The sequence below is a fragment of the Diospyros lotus genome, chromosome 2 (assembly GCF_014633365.1).
Source record: "Diospyros lotus cultivar Yz01 chromosome 2, ASM1463336v1, whole genome shotgun sequence".
Lineage (NCBI taxonomy): Eukaryota > Viridiplantae > Streptophyta > Magnoliopsida > Ericales > Ebenaceae > Diospyros > Diospyros lotus.
Genome location: NC_068339.1, coordinates 24176236 through 24202671, shown reverse-complemented (window position 1 = coordinate 24202671; position 26436 = coordinate 24176236). Strand labels below are relative to the sequence as shown.

Sequence of the window (26436 nt, the reverse complement as noted above, 5' to 3'; positions counted from 1 at the left end):
ACACGAGAGGAGTGACGAGAGAGAGAACTTTAACCACCGAGAAAGATGCAAACATATCTTTGGATTACCTTTTCGCCGAATCAAAACAATTGGAATAAGTAATCACTAATAAAGCTTCAATCACTTTTCTATCACCCCCTCCATCCTCAAACCCCAACTTGAAATTTAGTATGCCAACATCGTCAAAATCAATAAGTCTACCTCTTCAATCATAATATTTTGTAAATAAATGAAGTAGATTTCAAAAATAGAATACGAATTGCTATACATATGATTTCGATATGACAACGGGTTATTTGAGATTTGAACCCAAAACCAATCAAATGAATTAGATAACTTTTTTGTTAAACAAGTAAAAATCGTGAATGCGATAACTCTTACATGCTAGAGGTGTGTCATTCCCAATCCTCTTATAGGGAAAGGTCTAAACATCAAAAAAGAAAGAACAACAAATTCAAGAAAGTTCACCAAAGTACTACAATTCACCATAAACATTCATTGTTGATGAAAGAACCACCTTAGCTTAGATTATAGAGCTTGTAGTCAATAACTAACAAAAAGGAAAAGATAGAGAGATTCTACTTGCTTATATACCTTTTCATTACCATATTAGATAACATTCATTATTTCTAAAAATAATCTCTTTTAATAATCTCCGATGGTAGAATATATAAATTATTCTCTCAGAGGTTGACAACTAGTTTAGCTACTCGATTGAGATAACCCCTAGCCATGATCGATGCTTTGCTACAATAGATATCGAGAAGGCCCACAAGCAAGGCAAATTTAATTAAAAAAGATAATAAGTTAGGGTTTGGTGGAGAACTAAAAGTGTAAGGTTGTCCAAGGAATGAATGATAGAGTCTCGATGGCCATGGCTAAGTCGTTATCAGTAGTGGTCCATCATTCCATTGTACATAATCACAATTGAGTCATCTTGTCATCAATCAATGCTTTTATATTTTCTTTTTTTTTCTCTTACTCTGTTAATCATCGATGAGTTCCAAATCTAAAACTCATCAAAAATTTTTGTTTATGTTTTCATTTATATTTTGATTAATTATAACTTTAATTAGCTTAATTTTAATTTAATTAGAGTTTAATTAATGTCATTTGTGAAGAATAATGTGTATAAATAGCAAAAATAGAACGTTCAAAGTTTCAAAAATCATTTTTAAACCATAGAAAGTCTTGTGTAAATGACCCAAAACACAATAAATCTTGTGTACAATTAACCATTAATAAAAATATAGAAACTAGTTCAAAAAAAAATAATAAAAAAACCACAAGAGATATTTGAATAAAAAATAGAACTATAAGAGATGTAAGGAAAGTTTACCCTAAACAACATAAAAGTCTCACTGTTCAGTAATATCATTTTTTAATTATTCTCCTTTTATGTTCCTCTATCTTGTTTTTATAATTTACATTAAAATAAATATTATAAATCTTAATATTTTTAGTAGATCATAAGTTTTGAATTATAAAATTTTAGTATAGATATATAAATTTTAGAACTTAAAACCAACTTTACAAAAATTTATAATAAATGAAAATAATTAAAAAAAATTAAAATTCATGGAACTATTCTCTTATTAAGATTTTTTTTTTTGGAAAAAATTCTTATTAAGATTAACACCTATGAGGATGACAATAATAATGAAGGAAAACTTTAAATTCATCTCAAACTTAATAATTCATATTTAAAACATTAAAAAAGAAGTTACTGAGATTGAGCTTAAATCAAATTAACGACAATTCAGTTTAACATTACCAGAAAAATGGACGATTGCCAATCAAGAAGATGGCTTCCAAATTACATCGAACAAATGGACGATTCCATCCATTTTCACTACTTCAAAGAGATGGCCAATCTGGAAGATGGCTTCCAAATTGCAAATTGATCCCAAAAGGGAAAGCTTTAATTAGCTTAGAAAAGTAAAATACACACGAATCGTTGATTAGTTGGTTATAACAATCAGTCTCCTTTCAAACTCAATCAGCTACCACCTATTACAATCTTAACATTCACCAAAGACTTTTGGAAGAATGTTGGCATGCAAATCTCAAGGACCAGTTTTCCATGCACAAGAATGGCAGCGAAAAACTGGAAACTGCACTTTGGAGGGCACCCAGTTAAAAACATAACAGAGCATAAAACTTACAACAAACATGTCCGAAATCTTCTCCCCTAAACATAACAGTTACATCAGTATGAGTTATAGCTGCTGCAAGGAAAACAACAAGGGTAATAAGTCGGCAGCTTCAGCCATAACTCAACCGAGAATCTAATGGTCGTGTTGATGTCTGGCGACGGGGGATTCCAATCTCACAGGAATTTACTCTGGCAGCAAATCTAAGGGAGCAAAGCGATTCACCAAGTGACACAGGGTCCGGGGATATATTCACAAACATCAAGGTCTTCGAATCTCCTCCTAGGCACGGCTGATGATCACACAAACTAAACAATGTCAAAACATCAAGTAGACAATATTTTCATCTATTACAAATTATTATAACTAGATAGACTACAACTTTTCTCCATGATTTAACCACAACCAGATAGATCAAATTTGAATGCTGAAACCATTTGTGGATGGGCTCTATATGCTCATCTGGTATTAGAGCCCACATTTGATACTGTGGCCAAGGCTAGTAGCATGCTGTACCTATACACTACATGCTTCAAACATTTGGGAGATTTATTGCTTCTGGTGGATGCTACACAAAGGTAATAGATTGAATGCAGATGCAACAAATATAGCATTGTAGCGAAGGCATGACTTGTGCTCCTTGAGTCAGGGATAGAACATTGATTTTATCTTTCAAGAGTGGAGGTGTCAAGAGATATAGACTTGGCATTGTATAGCGTTGAGCCAACTTGCTCCATTTAATCTCTAAATTAAGTTTTGATGATTAACCAAAAATTATATTTTAAATAATATACAAATTGTAGACCCTAATTATTTCTGATTAATTTATAAAATACTTGTTCATAGTATATGTATAATCAAAAATGGTATTTTCCATTAAAACCATTTCTCAAATAAATATAAAATTCATAAAAAAAATGTTTTTTTTTTTCCAAAATTTGGACCACAAAGTCCACTTCTTTCGAAAGTCGACTCCTGGTACGCCAAAAGTCAACTTTTTTATAGCCTTAGTCAACCCAGAGCAAATTATGCAGAGTCTATCCAACCAGGAGTTGATTTTTGGGAAGTAGATTCTTGCTTGGAGAAGTCAACTTTCAGCCTTGAAAGTAGACTCTCATTCAAATAGAAGTCGACTCCCCCCTTAAGGAAAGTGGACTTTCCGAACGCAACGGTCAAATTTTTTACCGTTATGCAGATCATCTAGCAACGCCTTTAAATATTTTGGCTCGAAATGGTGAAAGAGTTTTAGCATTTCTGAATATCTAAAGCACACACAAGCTCTCTCAATCTAATTTCCAAGCAATCCAAGGCTCTCAATCCATCCAAGAGCCTCAAGACAAGTGGAGAAAAGTTAATCAAGTCAAATCTGAATATCTCCATCAACTGAGGTTATTGCAATATTTTTTATATCATTGCCTTGTACATTTGTTTATATTAATTGATTCATTTGTGTCCAAGTGTGAGCAAATACTTGTATTCATTTAAACTATTATTGTGAATTGTATTGGTAGCCTAGAACCGTTTAAAATTTAGGTGTGTAATAATTTCCAATGTGACCTCAGAGAAAACCTTGATGTTGGATTTAGTGAAACCCCAAGGGTGGTTAGACTTTGGGAGAGTAGAATACACCGAACCACTATATATACTGTGTTGTCTCTTGCCATCCTTTTAATTGTTTTGCAATATCTTGTGGCTTGCAATATAACAAACTCACTTAACATATTTACAAGCTTAATTTTTATAAAATTATATATCAAGATCCCCCCCCCCCCCCTCTTGAGTGGCCATCCCCAAAGGGACCAACATATAGTACAGCAAAGAAAAAATGTAAGAATATTCACCTGGAGAAGATAAGTCAGTTTTGAATTCCTGAATGGGACATGGTCCTCTTTCTTTGCCAATGCAAAAATGACATCGCTTAAGCAAGATAAACTCTTATTGATGGCCTGACAAATTAAGGGAAGTGAATTAGACTCTTGTTTGTAGAAATGGATATTGAAGCATAGCCCTCATCCAAATCAAAACTGTTCCTATGGAAACATATATTCTTTTCTTGTCCGCACAAAGAGAGAGAGAGAGAGAGAGAGAGAGACCTGGGTCTCCTTGAGCCTGTCTCCAGTTGCCCCACTCCTTGAAAGCCGCTCACTTCCAGCTAGATCTATGAGATTCAACACACCCTGTACTTGTTGCTCCGTGCTCTAACAAGTTTATTAAGTAAATCAGCATATGTGAATTTGTTGAATATGAGAGTTTTACTACAAAATCATTCACCACTACAAGAAATACCTCATTCACTCCAGATATACGCAATGTAAAAACAAAGTGACTCCTGGATGAATGTTCATTCATCTGTGTCTTACCAACAGACCTGAAAAGAGGAAAGCCCTAAATCACAAAGGAGAACAGATGAAGCAAGTACATACATTTTGATTTTTTAGCCTGGAGAGGTGGGGTAATGAGAGCAACAAAACCAAAAAAATAAATCTGACTGCCTTAGAAAAGATTTACCTGCTTTGTGCAGCCTGCTGTAGAAGTGAAGAGACCTCTTTTATACTGCAGACATCAACAATGGTAAGATCAGAAACGTGTGTGTTTCCATTTACATCATGCTTAATGGCATACTGCTTTCCCACACCACCACTTTCTGCACGTGCCAATTCTGATCCACTTGAACGATTTACCGATAGCAAATCACGAATAGTTTCATTGTAAATTTCCAACATTGATGCCTGCATAATTCAATAACATCAAAATGAAGTATTCTAAAACAAACAAATTAAAACATTTAAAAGAATGTACAAACTTAGAGATACATGAAAACTATATTTCTACAAGACCAACAACAACTTGTTGAGCCTTACTCCGACTACCTGCATTTTAAATTTCCAACCCTGTGCAAGGAGTGATTGACTACTTTGGAATATCTGTTCTAATGACCGTGGTATAAGCCCTTTCTGTTCAGGAGATTCTGGCATGCCCATCATGGTATAAGTTTTTCCTGAGCCTGTTTGACCATAAGCAAATATACACACCTGCCAAGACAACCACATAATATTTCATATTGGTTTTGACAAACAAGCATTTTGGTTTTGACAAACAAGCATTCCTGTAATAAAAATGCAAGTCATTTTGGTTTTGACAAGGAACTGTAGTACAACAAAAATAGCTACATTGTTGATTTTTGCATGCTATATTTCCATTCTCATGAAAGATAGCACATATGCTTGCTCCTGTTTTGTGCAATTGAAAAGGCTAATCTTTGTAACAAAACAACTAAAACTCCATCAAAGATTAATCACAAAAACTTTAACAACATATACTCAAGATCCTCAACCAAATCCAACTTCACCAGCCTCTAATACACACAGCACAGCACTCTGGCATCTGGCATGTTGAATACGTTTACTTTTCACACATATTGACTACATCTACCCTTAAAATGGAGCTCCAACCTTGGTCTATGATATAATGATCAAAGAACCCAAGTTAAATTGACTTCAAACAGCATATATGACTTCATCTGGGCAATACAAGTAAGTTAACCTGGGAGACCTAGTTTGAATTAGGACAAGGAAAATGGCATCAGTTAAATCTCATGTTTAGAACATCAGGAAAACATGCAAACCCCAAGCTTTGTGCACAATGCATTTATTGGACAAAAGTTTGTTAACAAAAACGCTACAAGATATAGTTACCTTGTACCCATCAAGTGCACTCTGTACAAGTTGCGATATCTCTACAAACACATCATTTTGAGAAGCTTCATGATTGAATACTTTGTCAAAGGAGAAAGGAAGCTTTTGCCCTGCCAGAAGTTAGAAAATCTAATGAGATGTTTGTTCACCTGAAGACTGATATAACAAAGAGAAATCTATGATCTAGTACACACTTCCTAGCTCATAATTAAGATGCATTTAACCTTCATATGATGAACAACATAGATATGTCACACGATACTCTTAGTTCAGTATGAAAATGACTACGCATGTTTACAAAGTGAAAGAACAAGAACTCATACCACTTTGGATCAATTCAATGCCACGGCCCTTAGATTCCACAGATGTTGGATAAGAAACAACTGAATTATCTGTTCCAGCACCATCATCAGGTAACAATGGGCGTACTCTACAGAATACACGAATGTTCCCTTTCAGTTCCTGCATCAAAAAAACAAATCAGTGCTCATATTAACTAACAGTATGAGCAAGAGGACCTTACCAAAATAGTGTTGTGAAGCTTTTTCCGCAACTTCTCTCCTTCAGATATTTGAAGCTCTGCATCTACAAGGCGATCTTGCAATTCACATATGGCTTTCTTTTGCTCTTCAAATTCAGTCCTTGTTTCTAAAGAAGATAAGTCAGCCATCTGGAGATGCAAATAAGTATCACTTCTGCTGGTCAATAAAAAGGCTTATGCCAAAAGAAAAGTAAATTCTGAAGTCCACATATGGTATTGTAGCTTAATAAATTTATATATTAGTAAGTACCAACCTTCAGCTTCTCAGTGGCAGCTGCTAATTGATGTTGCAATAAGCGTATTTGTTCTCTTTGAGAAGAGCAGGTTTCCTACACAAAGTGGTCAACACATCAGAAAGCATACTATTGCAGAAATGTATAACAAGCAGGATAATATAAACCAACAAACCTCCAAGGCGCTTGATTTTAGGGTCAAGTTATCTAACTCTGCAACCGACTTGCCTGTACTTTCTTTGTACTTGACTAGTTCAGCATTTAAGGCCTGTGTCTGAGCCAATTGCCTATCACGATCATCCCTCACTTGTTGTAATTCTCCTCTAAGAGAACCAACTTCTTTCAAAAGTATTTCTTTCTGCTGAACAGCCTCATCTTGAGAAGCCTGTAGAGTCAGCATAACATAAAACCATTTAGGCTTGCGTAGAGATGATGCACAGAAGCTCCAGACAGATGATATTAGACAGGAAAAACTAACAAATGAAAGTATGGAGAACAAGAAATAGCTCCTAGTATCTCTTTCACATCTTTACTTCAGCAAAATAGTTGTGTTTAGAAAATACCTACCTTAAGACTCAGGTAGTAAATTAGCCTTGACATACAAGCTTACAATAAATTAACAGAGTTAATTCTCTCTTCAAAGTCTGCAACTCTAAGTGACATTGAATTCTTAAAAGTTAATCTAACCAAAAATAATGTTGAGTTCATAGAAGAAGGGAGCAGCACCAGCATCACTATGACCACCACAAATATATGTTCATATGAAAGGGTGAACTTTCAAATATCATAGACAAACTTTCTTTATACTCCAACTTATTTGAGTGAAAATATTTTCAAACTAATTCTAGAATTCCCATTTAAATAAAATCAACAAATCTTAATATATTCCTTAACGATACAACCCCAAAAAATATATATATAATAGACACAATTCAACCCATATGACAATTAAAAAATTTACTCTGGAAGAAGTCAACTGGTCCTGCAACAAAGTATAATGACTCCGTAGCGTGCTCAGATTCTGCACTATAGTGGCTTTCTCATTTTCTACACGCTTGAGAGACTCATTTGCTGTTGCAAGGTCTGTTTGAAGTTTGCTATTGTACTGCTGCAGGCTTGTGTTGTACTCTTGCAATCTCTTGTACATATCATTCAATGATGTTACCTGCAAAACCCAAAAACAAATACTAGTAGAAATAATTAGCACTGCTGCAATCAATCTTATAGTGCAACTGAAGATTTTAAGAGGAAAAATGGATGGTTTCTAAATTTAATTACCCTCTGGTTGGCAGTTACTTTCTCCTGCTCAGCCTTTTCAAGCTCTTCTCTTAGAGATGCTTGCAACTTTTCAGCAGCAACCCTATCTTCTTTTTCTCGTCTATGGCACTCAATTGCATCCTAAATTTCAGAACAACCAAATTACTGACACAACAAAGGGGAAAAAATGCAAATCATCTAGAAGGTGTCACAGTTAGAAATCTCACCAACTTCTCCAATTCTTCCCTTGTCAAATTTTCTTGTAAAGAAGCAGTTGTATCCTTCAATTCCTTAATGAGTGATTTTAATTCATCCTCCTTATTTTGCATTGCCACCTCTAAAAGAAAAATAAACCAATGCACATTAGAAGATTGATTGGTTGTTAGGAAGTTTAGAAATCAAGAAGCACAAGTTACCTGTTGCAGTGCATTTTCTCTCTACAGAATCCAAGGTATTCTGTACCTTTTCCTTCTCCTGGACATGTCTTTCTTCAACTTCTTGAAACCATTTTATGCATAGCTTAAGTTTCTTTATGTGGTCATTCATTTGTTCCATTTTCCCCTGTCAATTAAGACAAATGTAAGCAAGTCCAACAGCAGGAAAAAGATAATGCACACAAATACAATTATTTTTAACACATCTTTTGGGCATTAAGAAAGTGCAAACTATGTACCAGAATGTAACATTCATACCTCGGGTTAAATTCCACTATATAACAAAGTGTCATCCCCAAAGCAATAAATTTGTGAATATGAATGCCTTAAGAAATTTACTAGTGAGTATAAGTAAATTTTTGCTCTTTCAAGTAGGAAAATTACCTAAAACTCAATGTTAAAAGCATATATTCTCCACCCGAATTCCCCATTTTTGTCAGTGGCCACACAGAATGGTAAACAAATTAACCAACAAATAAAAAAATAAACAAAGAACTCAACCAGACCTTGAGGTCGAACTTCTTCCCCTTAATCTTCTCATTCAACAATGCCTCAACCTCCTCCTTAGTAAACTGCACACTCTCACACTCTGAAGCCTCAGTCCCAGCCAAGTCATTCGCATTCAAATTAGCATCCTGCCGGTTGGGCATAGCTGCAAAAGGTTGCCTCCCTCGGCCTGTACTCACTGGCCCAGCCAACCTCGCCGTCCCAATTTTCCTCCGCTTGTCGTGATGCGTACCATCAACGCTACTGTTTTTCTACATAATTCAAATAAAAACAATCAACAGCGAACAAATAGATGTCTAATGATGTCCACGGACATACACATCCAGAATTATACTTCAGCGTATACACATTCGCATTAGATGCAGGAGATAATACATCCAAGTTGAGACACGTGCATCCACACATATACGCACGAATACTTGTACACATGAAGAGCATGTTTATTGAACTTACATTTGAGGGACTGCGAGGAGGAGGCTTATTCTGGCTGCGATAATTCATATTTCTGCTCTCTGGGAGCTGGAGTAGCCTCGCTAGGGCCCTAAACTGTACACAACGGAGCCGAGACGCCGAATTTGAGTCTCAGCTGTTGATTCTATGGTATGAAAGGGAGAATGATGGTAGTGATCCCAGTGAAAAACGAGATTTGGTGTTTGTTTCTCGAGAAACTTTTCGGATCCGAACGTTAATTGGAAATTAGGGTTTGAGAGAGGAACGAAGGTTCGAAGAGAGGGAAGGTGAAATTTGAATTCTTTCGAATTGGGATCGGGCGCTATCCTTTGTTTGTTATGTCCTAAGTTGGGGGGCTTGCTTACAATATTGGGCTGTATCCACCCGGAAGTGAAGAGAACATGATACGACGTCGTTTATTTGCGAAAGCTATGTGTTATTTCATAAAAAATTGCGTAAATATGGAAAACTATAAACTGTATTTAAATAAAAATTTCAATAAAAACTTAAAAAAAAAAATCTTCGAGTACACTTTGATAAGTTCCCTTCCAAAAAAATGGGATTTTTTCTTTATTTTTCAAATAAAATAAGGAATTTCTAGCCTAATTAAAATTACCATTAATAATATTTATATTAATATCAATATGAATCGTGTAAATGTAAATCTTCATATTGAGTACATAATAAATTAAATTTAATATTAAAATTATCAATAATATCAACATTATAAATAGTAAACATATTGATAAATAAAAAATTAAAAATATTGAATTGTATTATTGTATTGAATTGATCACTAAAAAATTATGAATAAATTTCTAAGACCCCTTCTAAAATTTGACTAAATTTCACCAAAAACTCATATATTTTTTAATTCACACTACAACAAAAATAATTTGTTAAGACATCTTTTTTAGGGCATTTTTTAGAAATTGTCCTCTAAAATACTATTTTAAGGCACAATCTAAAAAAGTGCCACAATACAATAATTTTAATGAGGCACAACAATTAAGTGCCCTATAAAATACCATTTTAAGGCACAATTTAAAGAAGTGCCCCAATAAAATAATTCTAATGAGGCACGACAATGAAATGCCCTAATAGACAAATATAAGTGTTTTAATAAATAAATTTAATAGGGCAGAATTTTTGAAATGCCCGATTAAAATAATTCTAACAAGACACTCTAATGAAGTGTCATAATAGACAAATCTTAAGTGCCCCAATAGAATAATTCTAATGAAACTTAGATATACTATAAAATAAATATAGGCACATATATTAATAAGATGATGTGTAGATTAGGTGGTCATATGTGTCCAAAAAGAATGAAAGGTTCAGGGTTCGAGTTGAGGGAGAAGTAAGTTAGAGTTAAGAGAAAGCCTTGTGGGGATATGAAAAATAAATTTATAGTGATTTTTGAGGCATTTTTAAGTGTCACAACAAACTTAAATTTATAATTATTTTTTAGGTATTTGTAAGTACCTCAATACGTTTTTGGGACACAGTTACACGGGACATTATTATTAGTGCCCTAATAGTTAAAATGCCCCCAATAAACTATCTATTAAAGCATTTGTAAATGCTTCTTAATCCAAAATTTGTTGTAGTGTCAACATTAACCTCCTTGGGTTTAATAGATTAGGAAAATTAACTATTTTGTCATTATATAAAAACTATCATATTTTTCTTTTTTATCTATTTTATTTTCTCTTTCTTCCTTCTTCTTTCTTTCACCGATAGCACACCACATAAATTTCACATACTACTCTTAAAATTTAACTAAATTTCATTGACTACCCTTATTAAAATCAACCGTGACCGATCCTTGGGGTTAACAAATTAACTATTTTACCTTTATATATAAATTATCACATCTTTCTCTTTTTTCTCATTCTTTGTTTTTTTATCGCAAATATGTCATTATTTCCTCTTAATATAGTGAAAGTCCCTTGGAGATCATTCTAGTTTTCTTTATCTTTTCTCTAATAGTTATCTCACAATATGTACAAGTAACCCCTATTTCTCTCTCTCTATGTATATATATTTATATTGAGGGGTTCAATTTTAAATTTCCTTACCCTATAGATGAACCTTGAACAATGTTTTTACATATTTATTTCTCATCAATGATGGGACAAAGTATAATAGTTACTGATGTGCCTAGATCTAGGTTTTTTGAACCCATTCAAAAAACTCATACCAATTTATTTCCTTATCATTCTACTTTTTCTCTCTATCTTTGTTTTTTTTTTTTTTTAATTTCAAGTAGAAATGGCAACAACGGTGATTATTGATAGTAAGTTTTTGCCAGCATTTATGCATTTCTCTCTCTCTCTTTCTCTTTGTATTTTGGATTCAAAAAAGAACCTAAAGAATTGGGTTTAAACAATTTGAATCTAAATTTGGGTTTGTTTGAACCTAATTTGTCTTATTTTCTCTATCCTTTCAACAATCAATGAAAGGTAATTGCTGATAGTAATCTTATTGTGTAATTTCTATTTATTTTTATATTTTCATATGATTTTAAAAGATAATAGAGAGATGAGAGACTATTTGGGGGATTTTTACAAAATTAAATCTCATTAATTGAAAAAGGGGTATACATTGCATAATTATTAACCTCAAGGAAGGTGGGTGTCGTTTTTGAAACGCGAAGGTGGTCGGTGGAATCTAAACAAATATTGTGGGTGGTTTGTGAAATTTATCCTAAAATTATTATAATATTAGGAATGTCAATATTTTTGACATTATAAATAGTAAAACAATAATGAATAATATTAAAAAAATTAATAAAAATAAATATTAGTATTACTAAATTTTTGAAACTATAGAAAGATTAGTTTATTGTGGTATAAGACCATTTTTATTCTATGATTTATGATATTAGGTAGTTAAACACTACGCTAACATGTGCAACATATAATTGTAGCACTATGAGACAAAATAGAAAATAGGGTGCGAGACTTGTTGAAGTTAAAGATGTGAAAGTTAGGATTGAGATAATTTATACTTGTAAGAAGTCAAATGATGCAAGCACGTGATATGGCTCCTGTTGTCAAATGGGTCGGGCAACCATGGGCCCAGCTGTCTCGACCCGTGATCAGCGGAGCCAAGCCCAGCTCATTATCTGCATACCAAGCCAAGCCTAATAAGGTTGGGCCTATAACCAGACCTTGTTTAGCCCTGGTGGCCCAACAACCTAGTAAGCCAATGAACCTGACTTAAATATATTTTTTAAAATAAAAAAGTTATAATTTTTTATATTACAACTTTGATTTTAAATTTTTTATATGTAATTTAATAAGTTTTATACTCTAAAAATTATAAATTATAAAGAAGACATTACAGCACAATGATAATGAATAAAAAATATAAAAATATTATCTATATGATCTTTTTTTAAATATTAAATTAGTAACCACTATAAAGTGGAAGCCCTATCACATACACAATTATATATTGTGATACAAAAAAATATATAATCACCTTTAAAAAATATAAAATATATATTTATTGAATGAGGTTTTAACTTTTAAATATTTATAAAATTTAAAATCATTTTAAAGGTGAAATTGGATATTAGAAACTGTAATGTAAAAACTATTAAAAGTTAAAAAGGGGCTGCGTTCTCTTTACTGTTTTCAAGTCATTTTTAGTTTTTAATTTTTTAAAATAATAAAAATGCGTTCTCTTTACTGTTTTTAAAAATGTATTTTTGAAAAAAAAAATTATAAAAAAAATTCAAAACAACAAAAAGTTGTTTGTAGTGTTTTCATTCAAAACAAACTCTAAACTCAAAATACATTTATTTATTTATTTATTCATATTTTATTATTATAATGGAAAAAAATTATAAAATTTATTAACTTTAAAATGTGTATATATTTTTAATAATTTATAAACATTAAATATTTTTAATTTACTAAATAATCAAATTTATTAAATAAAATATCATTAAAAAATTATTTTTAAAATTTCAAAGAGAACGCGGTTTTTAATTTTTTGTTTTGAGAAATAATTTTTTAAAATGACAAAGAGAATGCGTTTTTAATTTTCTAAAAATAGACTAACAAAACAGAAAACTGAAAATGACTTTAAAACTCAAAACTGAAAATTGAAAAGTAAAGGGAACGCAACCTTAATTTTTAAACTTTTATCTACTTATTTGTAAGTGGAATTTGTATTTTTTAAAATATTTTTATACCATATTCATTAAATATATATATAATTTTAAAATTATTTTAAAATTGAGTGCACAATAAAGTTTTTGTTGGATTGTGGTCGATTCAAGGTTACAAGCCTGAACTTGAGTTTGGTTTGGCTCAACTCGCCTTAAGCATACTCATGAACTGAATTAGATTTTACTTTTTTTAGCGATTCGAGTTGAATTTTATCCAACTCTTATCTTTTAAGAGCCAAAGTCAACTAGAATAGTTTGTTTGACAACACTAGATATAATTAAATGAATGAATGAACGGAAAAGATTTGTATAAAAAAAGGGAATATGAAGGTTGAAGAAAACTTAAGAAGAATCTTTGTAATGACATTATAAAAAAGGAGAATATAAATATGAAAGCATAGATATGTATGTGCAAAACATGAGTATAGTTAATATAATTAGAATCTATTGAAATTGTTTGTTGTTTAAACATGTGAGAAAATAGCTAAAAGATTACTAAATGAATGAAGAATATTTGTATCAGAAAATGAAAACTAAAGAAAACTTAAAGTGAACCATTAGATTTGGTTCACTAGAATGGGATATGAGGGAATGAGAATTCGAATAGAATGGAATGGAAATGGCACGACTGTCTCATTTGGTACTGGAAGAATAACTATTCTAGCTATTTCATTGTTACCAGTAGAATAATTATTTTATTTCATTAATTGTTATGTTTAGTATGAAATAAAAAAATTATAATTTTATGACGAAAATGTTCTAAAGAAACAATAAATCTTATATTTTTAAATGAAAATAAGATCTTATTTTTAATTTGTTGATTGTTATTAAAACATTATTTTGATTTTTATTTAACTAAAAAAATTCACTTAAGTTTCTGGGTTAGAAAATACATATGGTGGCAGTGGATGGCTACAGTGGCAATGGTGAGGGTGGACAACATACTGGTGGTTGATGGTCGCAAAGATGGTGATTTTGCCAAGATTATTTTGTTATTTTTTATATTAGTTGATGGCAAAAAATGTCATTGTAACAATTTATGAGGAATGGAATGAGAATTGGCCAAAAAGTCCATCAACTTGTTTGTTTTCTTCATGTGAAATTCTTTCTTTTTTTTTTTTTTGTAATTTTAAATATATTTTTAAATTTTATAAAATAACTCATTTAAATACTTGACTAGTAAGTATTATACATATGCGCTAACATAGTAGTTTTTCAACATCTCCTCTAGTGTCTTCTTATAGCTCATTCTCTCTCTTCGACAATGTCTCCCAGCTTCATTTCTCTCTTGTTCTCTTTGACGTCTTTTAAACCATTTGCTTTCACTTCGGCTACATTTCCTCTCTCTTTGACGACGTCTCCTGCATTTCCTCTTTCTTTTTAATGTCTCTTCAGCTCTTTCTCTTTGGCTACGTTACCCTAGATTTGGTATTGGTAGTGCCTCTGGTTTTCCTCTCTTTATTCTACTGCATCTCCTCAACTCCCTCTCTCTCTTTAACATCTCTTTAACTTGCTCTCTCTCTTTGTTGTCACTTGATTCTTAAGACAAGGTAGAAAATGATTCTTCACAATCAACCATATGTAGAGTTTGGGCAATTTTGGGTTTTGCCTTCTCATCTTTCTTCTTCCTTTTCAAATTCTACTCTTTTACTCTTAGTTTTTTTAGTTGCTTGAGTAAGAGTTTTGTAGTTTCGTCGAATAGAGAAAAAGAGTTGTGGAGACGCTACTGGAGAATGAGAGACAATTGAAAAGACCCCGAAAGAGATGCAAATGGAGAAAGAACAAATTGAGATGCTAAAGAGAGTTGGAGCTGAGAAGAAGCCACCAAAGAGATAGAGAGAACTAAAGAAACGCCAGAGAGAGAGAGAGATAGAGAGTTGTGGAGATCCTAAAAAATTGTCACGTTAGTGTATGTGCACACTTGGAGACCAGGTATTTAAATGAGTAATTTTACATGATTTAGAAATAAATTTGAAATCACAAAAAATCTAAAATTTCATTAAAAAAACATAAAAATTTACAACAAAAACATTCTTTTGGCTAACAAGAATTCTATCGATTCTACAGGAGAATTTGGAGATTGCAACCAAACGCAAGTTTCCCCCATTCTCATTCCTTCCTTCTCCAATTCATCTAGTTTTAATGATATATAAGATATAATGATCTTCTAGAATATATATAAAAATAAAGATAAATGGTCTAAAATTACTGTAGGAGAATTTACCATATATGATGCTGTAAACAACATAACAAACAAATGTCTCTTTTTTTCCTTTTTTCTTTTTTGTTTTTTGATAAGTAAAAATAATATAAAAAGAAAAAAAATACAAAAAATATGATCTAAATAGTAAGCTATGACATATCACGTGCAAAATCACACTAATCTTGAACATCCCTAGCTTACAAAAAAACATAAGCTAACAAAAGGTATTGACCCTATCTCTTTTAAACTTTGATAATTTGGTATAAACAACATTTAAAATTTAAAATTTATCCCATTAAATTTTAAACTTTCTAGTATTAGTCACTCAACTTCACCGTTATTAACAATATTAAGTAAATTGACTGTACACTCTTTAAACTTAAAATTATAATAAAAAATTCATGAATTTTTATTTTAGTAAAATCAATCTCTAAACCTTGTCCATCAGGCTACAACATCTCTTAAATACTAAGCCCTAAATCACATGTAAGAAAATAAGTTAATTAAATTAATTTAAATTAAAATTATTCTTAATATCTATTAAATTAAGTGAAATATAAAAAAAATAAAAATAAAAATAAAACGAATTGATCCTAATCTTTAGTTGATGAAATGGGTTGGAACAAACCTAGAGAGAGAAAGAAAAAGAGAAAGGGATATTAACTATTAGCTATGGAATCTAAAAAACCATAGTCAATATTTTTGAAAATTATTTTTTATTTTTATTAAATTTTATTATGTTTAACTTAATTAAATAAATATTAAGAATAATTTTAAGTTAACTTATTTTAGTTATGTTATTTCTTATGTTGACATGTTCTAACGATTTCAAGAAAATTTAAGTATCAATTTTATAAAAATAAAGTTTAAAAGGTATTTAGGTCAAATGCCTAACGTTTTGGGATACATGGTTTATTAATTTAATACTGTTAACGATTTCAAGAAAATTCAAGTATCAATTTTATAAAAATAAAGTTTAAAAGGTTGTTAGGTCAAATGCCAAACGTTTTGGGATACATGGTTTATTAATTTAATACCATTAGTAATAGGATAAGTGTTGAGACTCGACACTAAACCTTAGGGTTTTACTTAAGCAATCATAGACTATTCGATGGTCTGAATGAAATAATCATTCACAGTGCTGGAATAAAAAATACAAACACAAAGAAACAAAAAGAAACGGAGGCACAAGAGTTTTTACCGTGGTTCACCTCAAATTGAGGCTACGTCCACGTTGAGCTCGAGAGAGAATAATCAGCTCACTGCACTATGAGATGAATAATCAGATTACACCCTCATAAGCCCTCACTAACAAAACCCTCAAAAACAATCAATGGTTCGAGAAAACAAAACTGCCGATCAATCACTTAATACATATTAAAGGCAAATCTATCGAACCATAAAAACTATACAAACATGTACAGAAAAGAAATCGGGAACAAACCAGAACGAAACCCTAGCCAAAAGGCGAGAGCCTTCAACCCACAAGAACAACCCGACTACATTTCTGATTTTTCTTCGTATTTTCCACCTCTCATGGTTCACATCTCGAGGCATCAATAAAAGCGATTAAGAGCGGCTGGGATTGCACCTCATAAAGTGTAGATGGATGGATCAGATCAAATCGTGCAAGCACGATTATAATCCCAACAGAAAACGACAGAGGAGTATGAGAGTAGGAGATGATCGGGCAAAAGGCTGAGAGGGCATAATCAGGCGCCAGCTGAAGGTGAGCTGATGGTTGCCACGTACAGCCATCCAGCAGCTGCCAAATGGCAGCACGCGGTTGCTGCACGTAGCCCTCCAGTCAGCTAAGAGTAACGACGCCGTTTGGAGCTTCACAGCCAACAATCTCCACCTTGAAGCACCAAACAGAAAAGTGAAATCCAAACATCATAACAAAATGCAGCATGCTACAATTCTCTCTTTCATGGCTTTAGTTGATAGGATCAACCAACACCCACATGCAACAGGTCCAAGCAATGCTTGAACTTTGTTGCATTTAGCAACTTTGTACCCATATCAGCAGGGTTATTCTCTGTAGGCACTTTTAATATAGATATAGTGCCATTAGCAACCAAATCTCTAATATAATGATACCTGACATCCACGTGCTTGGTGTGTTCATGATAGACTGGATTTTTGGTCAAGTGAATCGCACTTTGACTGTCTGAGTATACCACAGCCTTACCTTAGAGCAGTTGGATTTCCTGGAGGATACCTTGAAGCCACACAGCCTCTTTAATAACATCAGTTACTGCTACATACTCAGCCTCAGTGGAAGACAGAGCAACCGGAGGCTGCAGCTGTGATTTCCAACTGATGCAATTTCCACATAAGGTGAAGTATAGAGCAGTAGTAGACTTACGAGAGTCTCTATCCCTTGCAAAGTCAGAATCTACATACACAACAAGATCAAGAGAATTAAATCTTTTCTTGTAACTTAATCCAACATCAACTGATCCATGTATATATCTCAATAAATATTTAAGTGCATCCCAGTGAGGTTTACCTGGGTTGGACATGAATCTGCTGAGGGTTGAAATAGCATAGGCTAAATCCGGCCTTGTGCTAATCATAACATACATGATGGTTCCAATTGCATTAGCATATGGAACACTTTCCATTTTAATGATTTTAGAGTTGGACGTGGGGCATTGAGATTTAGTTAAGACAAAATGTCCAGCTAATGGGACACTCACTGGCTTGCAATTTTGCATGCCAAATCTTTTTACAGATTTCATCAAGTAGTCATTTTGATGAACCTTTAAGCTGAAATTTTTTCTATCCCTTTCTATTGTCATTCCTAGAATTTTCTTAGCTGAACCTAAGTCTTTCATGTCAAAACTTGTGTTGAGCATCTGTTTTAATTCATTTATCTTAGACTTAGACTTGCTGATTAACAGAATGTCATCAACATATAACAATAGATAAATGGGGTCATTTGAGAGAATAAAATAGAAACAGTTATCATATTTACTCGTTACAAACCCAATCCCTAAGACGAAATTATCAAACTTTTTATACCATTGTCTTGGGGATTGTTTTAAGCCATAAAAGGGATTTTTTCAGTAAACAAACATGCTCAGGTTTATTTGAGTCAATATATCCAGTAGGTTGTATCATATAAATTTTCTCCTCTAAATCTCCATGCAAAAAAGCTGTTTTAACATCTAATTGTTCTAATTTAAGGTCAAATTGAACAACTACAGATAGCATCATGCAAATGGTTTTGAATTTTACTACAGGGGATAAAATTTCAGTGTAATCTATACCTTCTCTCTAAGTAAATCCCTTTGCCACTAATCTTGCTTTATACCTAATAGGGTCAGTGAGAGATATGCCTTCCTTTAACTTATACAACCATTTACACTGAATTAACTTCTGTTTCTGAGGTCTAGGCACCAACTCCCAGGTGCCATTAATTTTAAGTGAGGTCATTTCCTCATCCATGGCCTGCTGCCACTTAACACTTTTCTTAGAGCTGACAACCTCCTCATATGTGGAAGGCTCACTGCTCATTAATTCTAGACCTGCCACAAGGGCACAAAACACTAGGTCCAAATAAGCATACCTAGTAGGGGGTCTTGAAATCCTCCTGCTCCTATCTCGAGCTAGATGATAATCACTGAGATCTTGTGTAGCATCCGAAATTTTAGAGGTAAATAATAAGTACTAATTTCGACGTTTTAGAGTGATTGGTGACTTATGGAATACTTGTGAGTTAAAGAAATTTAAATGAGGATGTTAAATTTATTGTATTCTTAAATGGGGAAGTGATCGGAAGTTTGTAGAATTTTAGGATTTAGATTATTAAGTGATTAAGATAAATAAAATATTATAGCAATTAATATATTTGCATATAATATAAAATAATAAAATAATTAAATAAAGGAATGAAAGTAATTTGGAAGGAAACGCACGCAATTATATGTGAAGTAAAATATAATCTTAAGTTAATATATTATATTACATAATATATATGGAATGTTTGAGATAACATTATATATATATATATATATGTATACATGTAATATAGTGTGTGTGTGTGGGACGTGTGGCGCGCTGGCAACATGTGCTGCCTTTAATTCTTTTCCCAATTTGTGTTTTCCTTATTTTCATGGAAAATGGTCAATCAAAATGGCTTAAATGCGGCTGAAATTGGTTCAAAAGTCAAGAGGCTGTGAGAGAATTAAATGAGATTTGATAGTTTAAATGATGGCCATTGGGGTTGGGGAAAAACTTAGTGGCGAAGGTGTTCTGAGGAGTATAAATAGGGATACAAATTTGCTAAAGAAAACTTGGAAAAGAGGGAGTTCGCGAGCAGAGCTTGGAGAAGAGGGAGACCGCGAGCAGCAAAGGGAAAGGAAGGAGAAAAGAATTGGGGAAGCGCACGGTAGCTACGAAATGGAAGTGAAGTGATAAAATTAAGGAGTCTTCGAGGTTATTCGGTATTTAGAATATTTCGGTAAGTGGGTAAAATTTATATAAGTGTTATATGCTTAAATCATAGATTTTATACGGTTAGATTATATAATTTACGCGTTAGAATTAACCGATTTAAGTCACGGTTGTATTATTTGATAGGAAACGTTTTAATTCGCATCGGGAGCACAAGAGAGGCTGAAATCAACCATTTTCAGGCAAGCTCCTAACCCTCTCTTCGCGATATTTATTTCCCTTGAAAGTCTTTGAGGTTTCTTCTACTCTAAACCCTCCCTCACCTTGACTCGGTTCTACGCATAAATAATAATAATCCGCGTAGTAACCATTTTACGACTTTTATTTTATTAATAAGTTTATTGTTAATGGGATAAGCTAAGTAATGATGTCATGGCGCCTTTTATTTCAACCGTCACGGAGCTTCGTATCGCTCCGCTTTCCTTGGGAATGATGCCGAACCCGTTGGGGTTAGGTTCTTAGAGAAATTGGTTATGGTTAGAATTAAGAAAATGTGTTAAAGAGTTTATTATGTAGGTTGAGATGACTTTATGTGAATGAAAAGTAATAAGAATGGTATTACGATGTTATGTGGTTATGTACATGAGGAGTTATGAGTTATGGAAAAATGTTATGTAAAGTTAAGCTGGGAAGATATAAAGTCAATAATGTCAGTAAGTGTGTCTAAGGGTATGGGTACAAAGCCACTGACTGTTGACCGTGGGTCGTGGCAGTTGATGGCTGGATGTATGGGCGCCAGTCATCGGTTGTTACGATAAGCGCTAGACGGCCAGAAGAGCTGGTACTCCAGATTCCCGCCTTGGTTTGTGCATTTCATGATGTGTGTGCTACAAAGGGCTGGGTTGCATTCACGTGGGGACATGCTTTGTGTGTGACGGGATGTGTGAACATTTACATGACCCGGTTGGTCTAAGAGCCAATTTGGGTACCCTAGATGAGCATATGCATTTAGAGCATGTCGCATGTGTGAATTCTTATGTGTGGGCGTAGCAGGGCCTGATGTTTGGTTTATGGGGGCCTTGTCATCACGTTTATGCTACGGAAGCCCTTGCATTTCTTATGTGTTGCATCGCATGGTTCTAATGTTACTGTTATTCTGGACGGGAGTACCGTGCCAGGTGTCGGGAGTACCGACTCATGTGAGCTTTGGCTCAGCTTAGATATTAGCTCGGGGTTGGCCCGAGGGAAGACCAAGATCACGGAAGTATATGATTATGTGATGTATGACATGATGAACACATGAGAATATGATGGGAATCAGGAAAAGTATGTAACAAGTATCAGGAAAAGACAAAAGTTGAATGTCAGGAAAAGCCGACCATGTCAGGAAAAGGCTGGTCTAAGAGAATGATGATATGGTAGCCTATGTTAGGCTACAACAGGTTTGTATGTGGGACCCGGGTGCCAATGTTTGACTTATGTGGGCCCCTGGTTCCTTGTGTGCAGTTTATTTTATGTTATGCATGTAGAAGTAAGGTACGTATAGCTCATGACATGGCGTGATTTCATTGACATGAATTGCATGGGGTGTCATGGGAAGAGTCCTATCCTAAACCCGTAACTTTCTTTCTAGAGCTTGCTGAGTCTCGCGACTCATGTTGTTTTACATCATTCCAGGTCAGCATATCCTGAGATCGCAGGTGTGTTCATCGGGGTTTGGGTCCAGACCGTCATGTCATGGTAGCAAGTGCAGAGCTCTCCCAAACCTAGATCCTGGGTGTCATCGTGTCTTAATAAGGTTAATGTTTATGTTTTCAGAGTTTGTCGCATGTTATGTAAGCCCAAGTGGGGCCCAAGTGATGAATGGTTGTAAAGATTATGATGAGATGTTATAATAAAGAAAAATTATGATTTCAAAAAGGGTTATGTGTGTGTTGTAGGTGCGTCATTGTTCGATATCATTTTTATAATGACCCTCTCACGGATCCTCTATCCGCGGTAGGGGCTCCGGGAGGCGGGCCGTTACATCTTGGGTGGAGCTGTGATGCTCCACCTCAATCTCAGATTCTCTTTCTTGTTCCTCTTGATCATCATCATGATCAGAGGTTTGATTTTCATGAGGGTTTGGAACTTCTTCTAGGTTGGATTCTATTGGAGCAACTGGAAGAGGGCCTTCAGCTTGCTCCACCTCAATTTGAGACCCTCCTAGAATGGCAAAATCATCTGGACTACTATTATTGTTGGTTTCTTCAGAATTTACGATTTTATAAGGGAAAATGGCTTCATTAAATATGACATCTCTGCTAATAATAATTTTTATCCCACCAGATTGTCTTTCCCATAATCTAAAGCCTTTGGTTCCTTCTTGGTAACCAACGAACACACACTTAATGGACCTAGCATCTAACTTACCTTCTGATTTGTGAGCACATGCTTCACAACCAAACACCCTTAGGTAATCTAGATTTAATTTTCTACTGGTCCATATTTCTTCAGGGGATTTTAGATTTAAGGCAGTGGAAGGACTTCTATTTACCAAATAGGCTGCAGTAGATAAGGCCTCCCCCCACAAAGACTTTGGCATATTAGAGGTGAACAAGAGGCATCTAACCTTTTCAAGAAGAGTTCAGTTCATCCTCTTAGCTACCCCATTTTGTTGGGGTGTATACCTCACAGTCCTATGTCTAAGTATACCTTGGGTATTGCAGAATTCATCAAACTCTTTGTTACAGAATTCTAGACCATTGTCTGTCCTTAAGATTTTAATCTTTCTATCTATTTGATTTTCAATTAAGTTCTTCCAAGTCTTAAACTTCTTCAGAGTCTAGTCTTTAGATTTTAAAAGAAAAACCCAAACCTTCCTAGTGAAATCATCAATAATAGAAAGAAAGTATCTGTTACCACCATGAGTAGGGACCTGAGAAGGCCCCCATAAATCAGCATGTATATATTCTAGGCATACCTTCGCCAGGTGGGTTCCCTTATGGAAACCCAGCCTGTGTTGCTTGCTTAGAACACATGGCTCACAAAAGTCAAGGGACCCCACTAGCACTGAACCAAGGTAGCCTTGGTTAGACAGTGCCTTAAGACCTTTTAGGCTCATATGGCTAAGTCTCAAGTGCCATAATTTTGTCTTATCAGATTTGACTATGCATGCAGAATTAATATTATCAGAAGGGGAATAACAACCATTCAACACATATAATCCATTTTTCTTAGCTCCAGTTAGTATTAGATTATCTCCCTTAAACACATGCATGGATCCATTTTTTGCCTTATAAGAGAACCCTAGTTCATCTAATGTGCCAAGGGATATCAGATTCCTTTTTAGATCAGGCACATATCTTACATCAGTTAATGTTATAATTTTGTTGTCATGCAATTTGAGAGATATGTTTCCTATATCTCTAATCCTACAGGATTGGTTATTACCCATAAACACTGTCCCTGATTCTTTTTTATCAAATTTTTGAAACCAATCAATGTTAGGGCACATATGAAAAGAACAGCCGGAATCCATGATCCATTCATTATCAATAGAAAAATTTGAAACAGTAAGTACCTCAGCTAAGCAATTTGAATTATTAGGATTAACATTTATATTTACCCCTTGCTTTTGTTTCTTAATAAAGTCATAACAGTATTTCTTGATGTGTCCTTCTTTCTCACAGTGATAGCATTTCCATTTTTGCTTACCCTTTTTATCTTTCTTCTTACCCTTTTGCCCTGACCCAATGGTTTGATCATTATTACTTGTAAAGTGTTTTTTCTCATTCTTACTCTTTACAAATAAGTTATTTCCAGATTTCTTAGATGTTCCCAGTTCTAAGTCTCTAGCTTTAATGCCTGAAATAACAAGGTCTAAAGTAGGTACTATGCCAGTATATCTCAATGCATGTTTAACAACATCATAATCATCAGGCAATGCATTTAACAAAATCATAGCTTCACTCGAGTCACCTAATGCTTGATCAGTACCTCTAAGTAGCAATGCAAGTTTAGTGAATTCATCTATATTCTCATCCATTGTCTTAGATGTACTCATTTTATAATTAAACAGCATGCCTTTTAGATATACTAAGTTAGGTGCATTAATGACAGAAAATAAAGCATCTAATTTATTCCATAGCTCTAAGGGAGTAGTCATACTATCCACTTTGCGAATCACACTGTCACTTAGATGGAGGAAAATCAGATTAAAGGCTTCCTCCCTGATTTCCTCTGTCCTTGCAAGCTGGTCTGCTGACCATTTGCGATTGTCTGTCTCAAGTGCTATAAGCACTTTATGATGAGAGAGCAATACTCTCATCTTTTTCTTCCAGCTTCCAAAGTCTCATTTTCCATCAAATATACTGATTTCAAATCGGGTAGAATTCATCTTCATATTGCACGAAGGTAACCTAAAGGGCTCTATTCACTGAAATGAATCAATACAGCAAACACCCGCTGACACAGACTTTATCAGAGAACCCTAAGTTTTTGAAAAACGATTGACCTTACAGAAAACCCTAGAAGCCGAATTTAACGCGGCTCTGATACTACTGTTGAGACTCGACACTAAACCTTAGGGTTTTACTTAAGCAATTACAGACTATTCGATGGTCTGAATGAAACAATCATTCACAGTGCTGGAATCAAAAATACAAACACAGAGAAACAAAAAGAAATGGAGGCATAAGAGTTTTTACCGTGGTTCACCTCAAACTGAGGCTATGTCCATGTTGAGCTCGAGAGAGAAGAGCTCACTGCACTATAAAATGAATAATCAGATTACACCCTCATAAGCCCTCACTAACAAAACCCTCAAAAACAATCAATGGTTCGAGAAAACAAAACTGCCGATCAATAACTTAATACAGATTAAAGGCAAACCTATCGAACCATAAAAACTATACAAACATGTATAGAAAAGAAATCGGGAACAAACCAGAACGAAACCCTAGCCAAAAGGCGAGAGCCTTCAACCCGCAAGAACAACCCGACTACCTTTTTGATTTTTCTTCGTATTTTCCGCCTCTCATGGTTCACATCTCGAGGCATAAAAAAAAAACGATTAAGAGCGGCTGGGATTGCGCCTCATAAAGTGTAGATGGATGGATCAGATCAAATCGTGCAAGCACGATTATAATCCCAACAGAAAACGACAGAGGAGCAGGAGAGCAGGAGATGATCGGGCAAAAGGCTGAGAGGGCATAATCAGGCACCAGCTGAAGGTGAGTTGATGGTTGCCACGTGCAGCCATCCAGCAGCTGCCAAATGGTAGCACGTGGTTGCTGCATGTAGCCCTCCAGTCAGCTAAGAGTAACGACGCCGTTTGGAGCTTCACAGCCAACAATAACGTATAATGTCATTCTATCACTGACCATTCATGATAATAGCTTTTAGGGTACAAATTAAGTGATTGAATCATGATAAGTTAAGATTCGCATTAGTAGATTATGAGTTCGATTTCTTATCCTGCGCAATGAGATGAAGTTTTCACCTGTGATTTATTTTTTATATTAAAATCGAAGCAAAAACAATAATCTCAATGACCATTCATAATAATTTTATGAGTGGTAATTAATATTGATGATATAAAAAATTAATTATCTATATTTACGAAGAAACATGTCAGGTGACAAAAAGTCTTGAAGCTCGAACTCTTAAATTGATCTTCTGTAAAAAGAATCATGATATTATTTTGAACTTGTCTGGAAAAATAATTGTAATACTTAAAAGCTACCCCTAAAGGAATAACAAAAAATGAGCAAGGTAGCTGGAAATTGTAATAGATAATGCTTACCTCATTTGACAAATCTTCCTTTATTTATATAGTATTTTAGAGATATTGCTTTGCTCAAGATTAAGTTTTCTTGTCTCTGTCACTTGAAAATGGTGATCATAAACAAATTTGAAGAGATTAAGTTTATTTTAGTAATTTTTCTTCTAAGATTTAAAAAAAAAAGAGATTTATTAGCTACTAAATTATAGAAAATAATCGTAAAATATGATTGTGTTTATCACTCAATTAAAAAAAAGAAAAGAAAAATACTAGTAAGATTTAATAGTTCAATCTTGTCAATTTATGAAAAACCCATGTCCTAAGTCGAATAAGACCGAAGTAAAATATTGAGGGCTAGGGTAGGCTGGTTAGGCAAGTTGATCAAGGGTGGATTGGTTATGCAAATTGAAAACAAAAATAACCTAATTAAGCAGACTGAGGTCAAGAATAATTTGGTTAGATGGAATATATGTCACATGTTTAATCTTCGGACATATCAATAATATTTTGCTAGTATTATTAATCATAATATTATAAAATTTAATTTATTCAAGATTTTAATATAATAATGTTATTAATAAATTAATATCATTAAGATTGTATGAATATTATATT

General features: G+C 33.7%; 1 protein-coding gene across 1 annotated transcript; it reads right to left on the bottom strand.

The window, feature by feature from the left end:
* Positions 1-1885: 1885 nt before the first annotated feature.
* On the bottom strand, positions 1886-9596 carry LOC127793826 (kinesin-like protein KIN-14C). The gene is made up of 17 exons (XM_052324569.1): positions 9274-9596; positions 8820-9071; positions 8296-8440; positions 8107-8216; positions 7901-8020; positions 7584-7787; positions 6798-7007; positions 6644-6718; positions 6372-6518; positions 6172-6310; positions 5849-5958; positions 5024-5185; positions 4662-4882; positions 4440-4521; positions 4247-4351; positions 3995-4099; positions 1886-2445 (listed from the first exon to the last, which is right to left on the bottom strand). The coding sequence occupies exons 1-17, from the start codon at positions 9319-9321 to the stop codon at positions 2266-2268; spliced, it is 2415 nt and encodes an 804-aa protein (XP_052180529.1). The 5' UTR covers positions 9322-9596; the 3' UTR covers positions 1886-2265.
* Positions 9597-26436: the final 16840 nt, after the last annotated feature.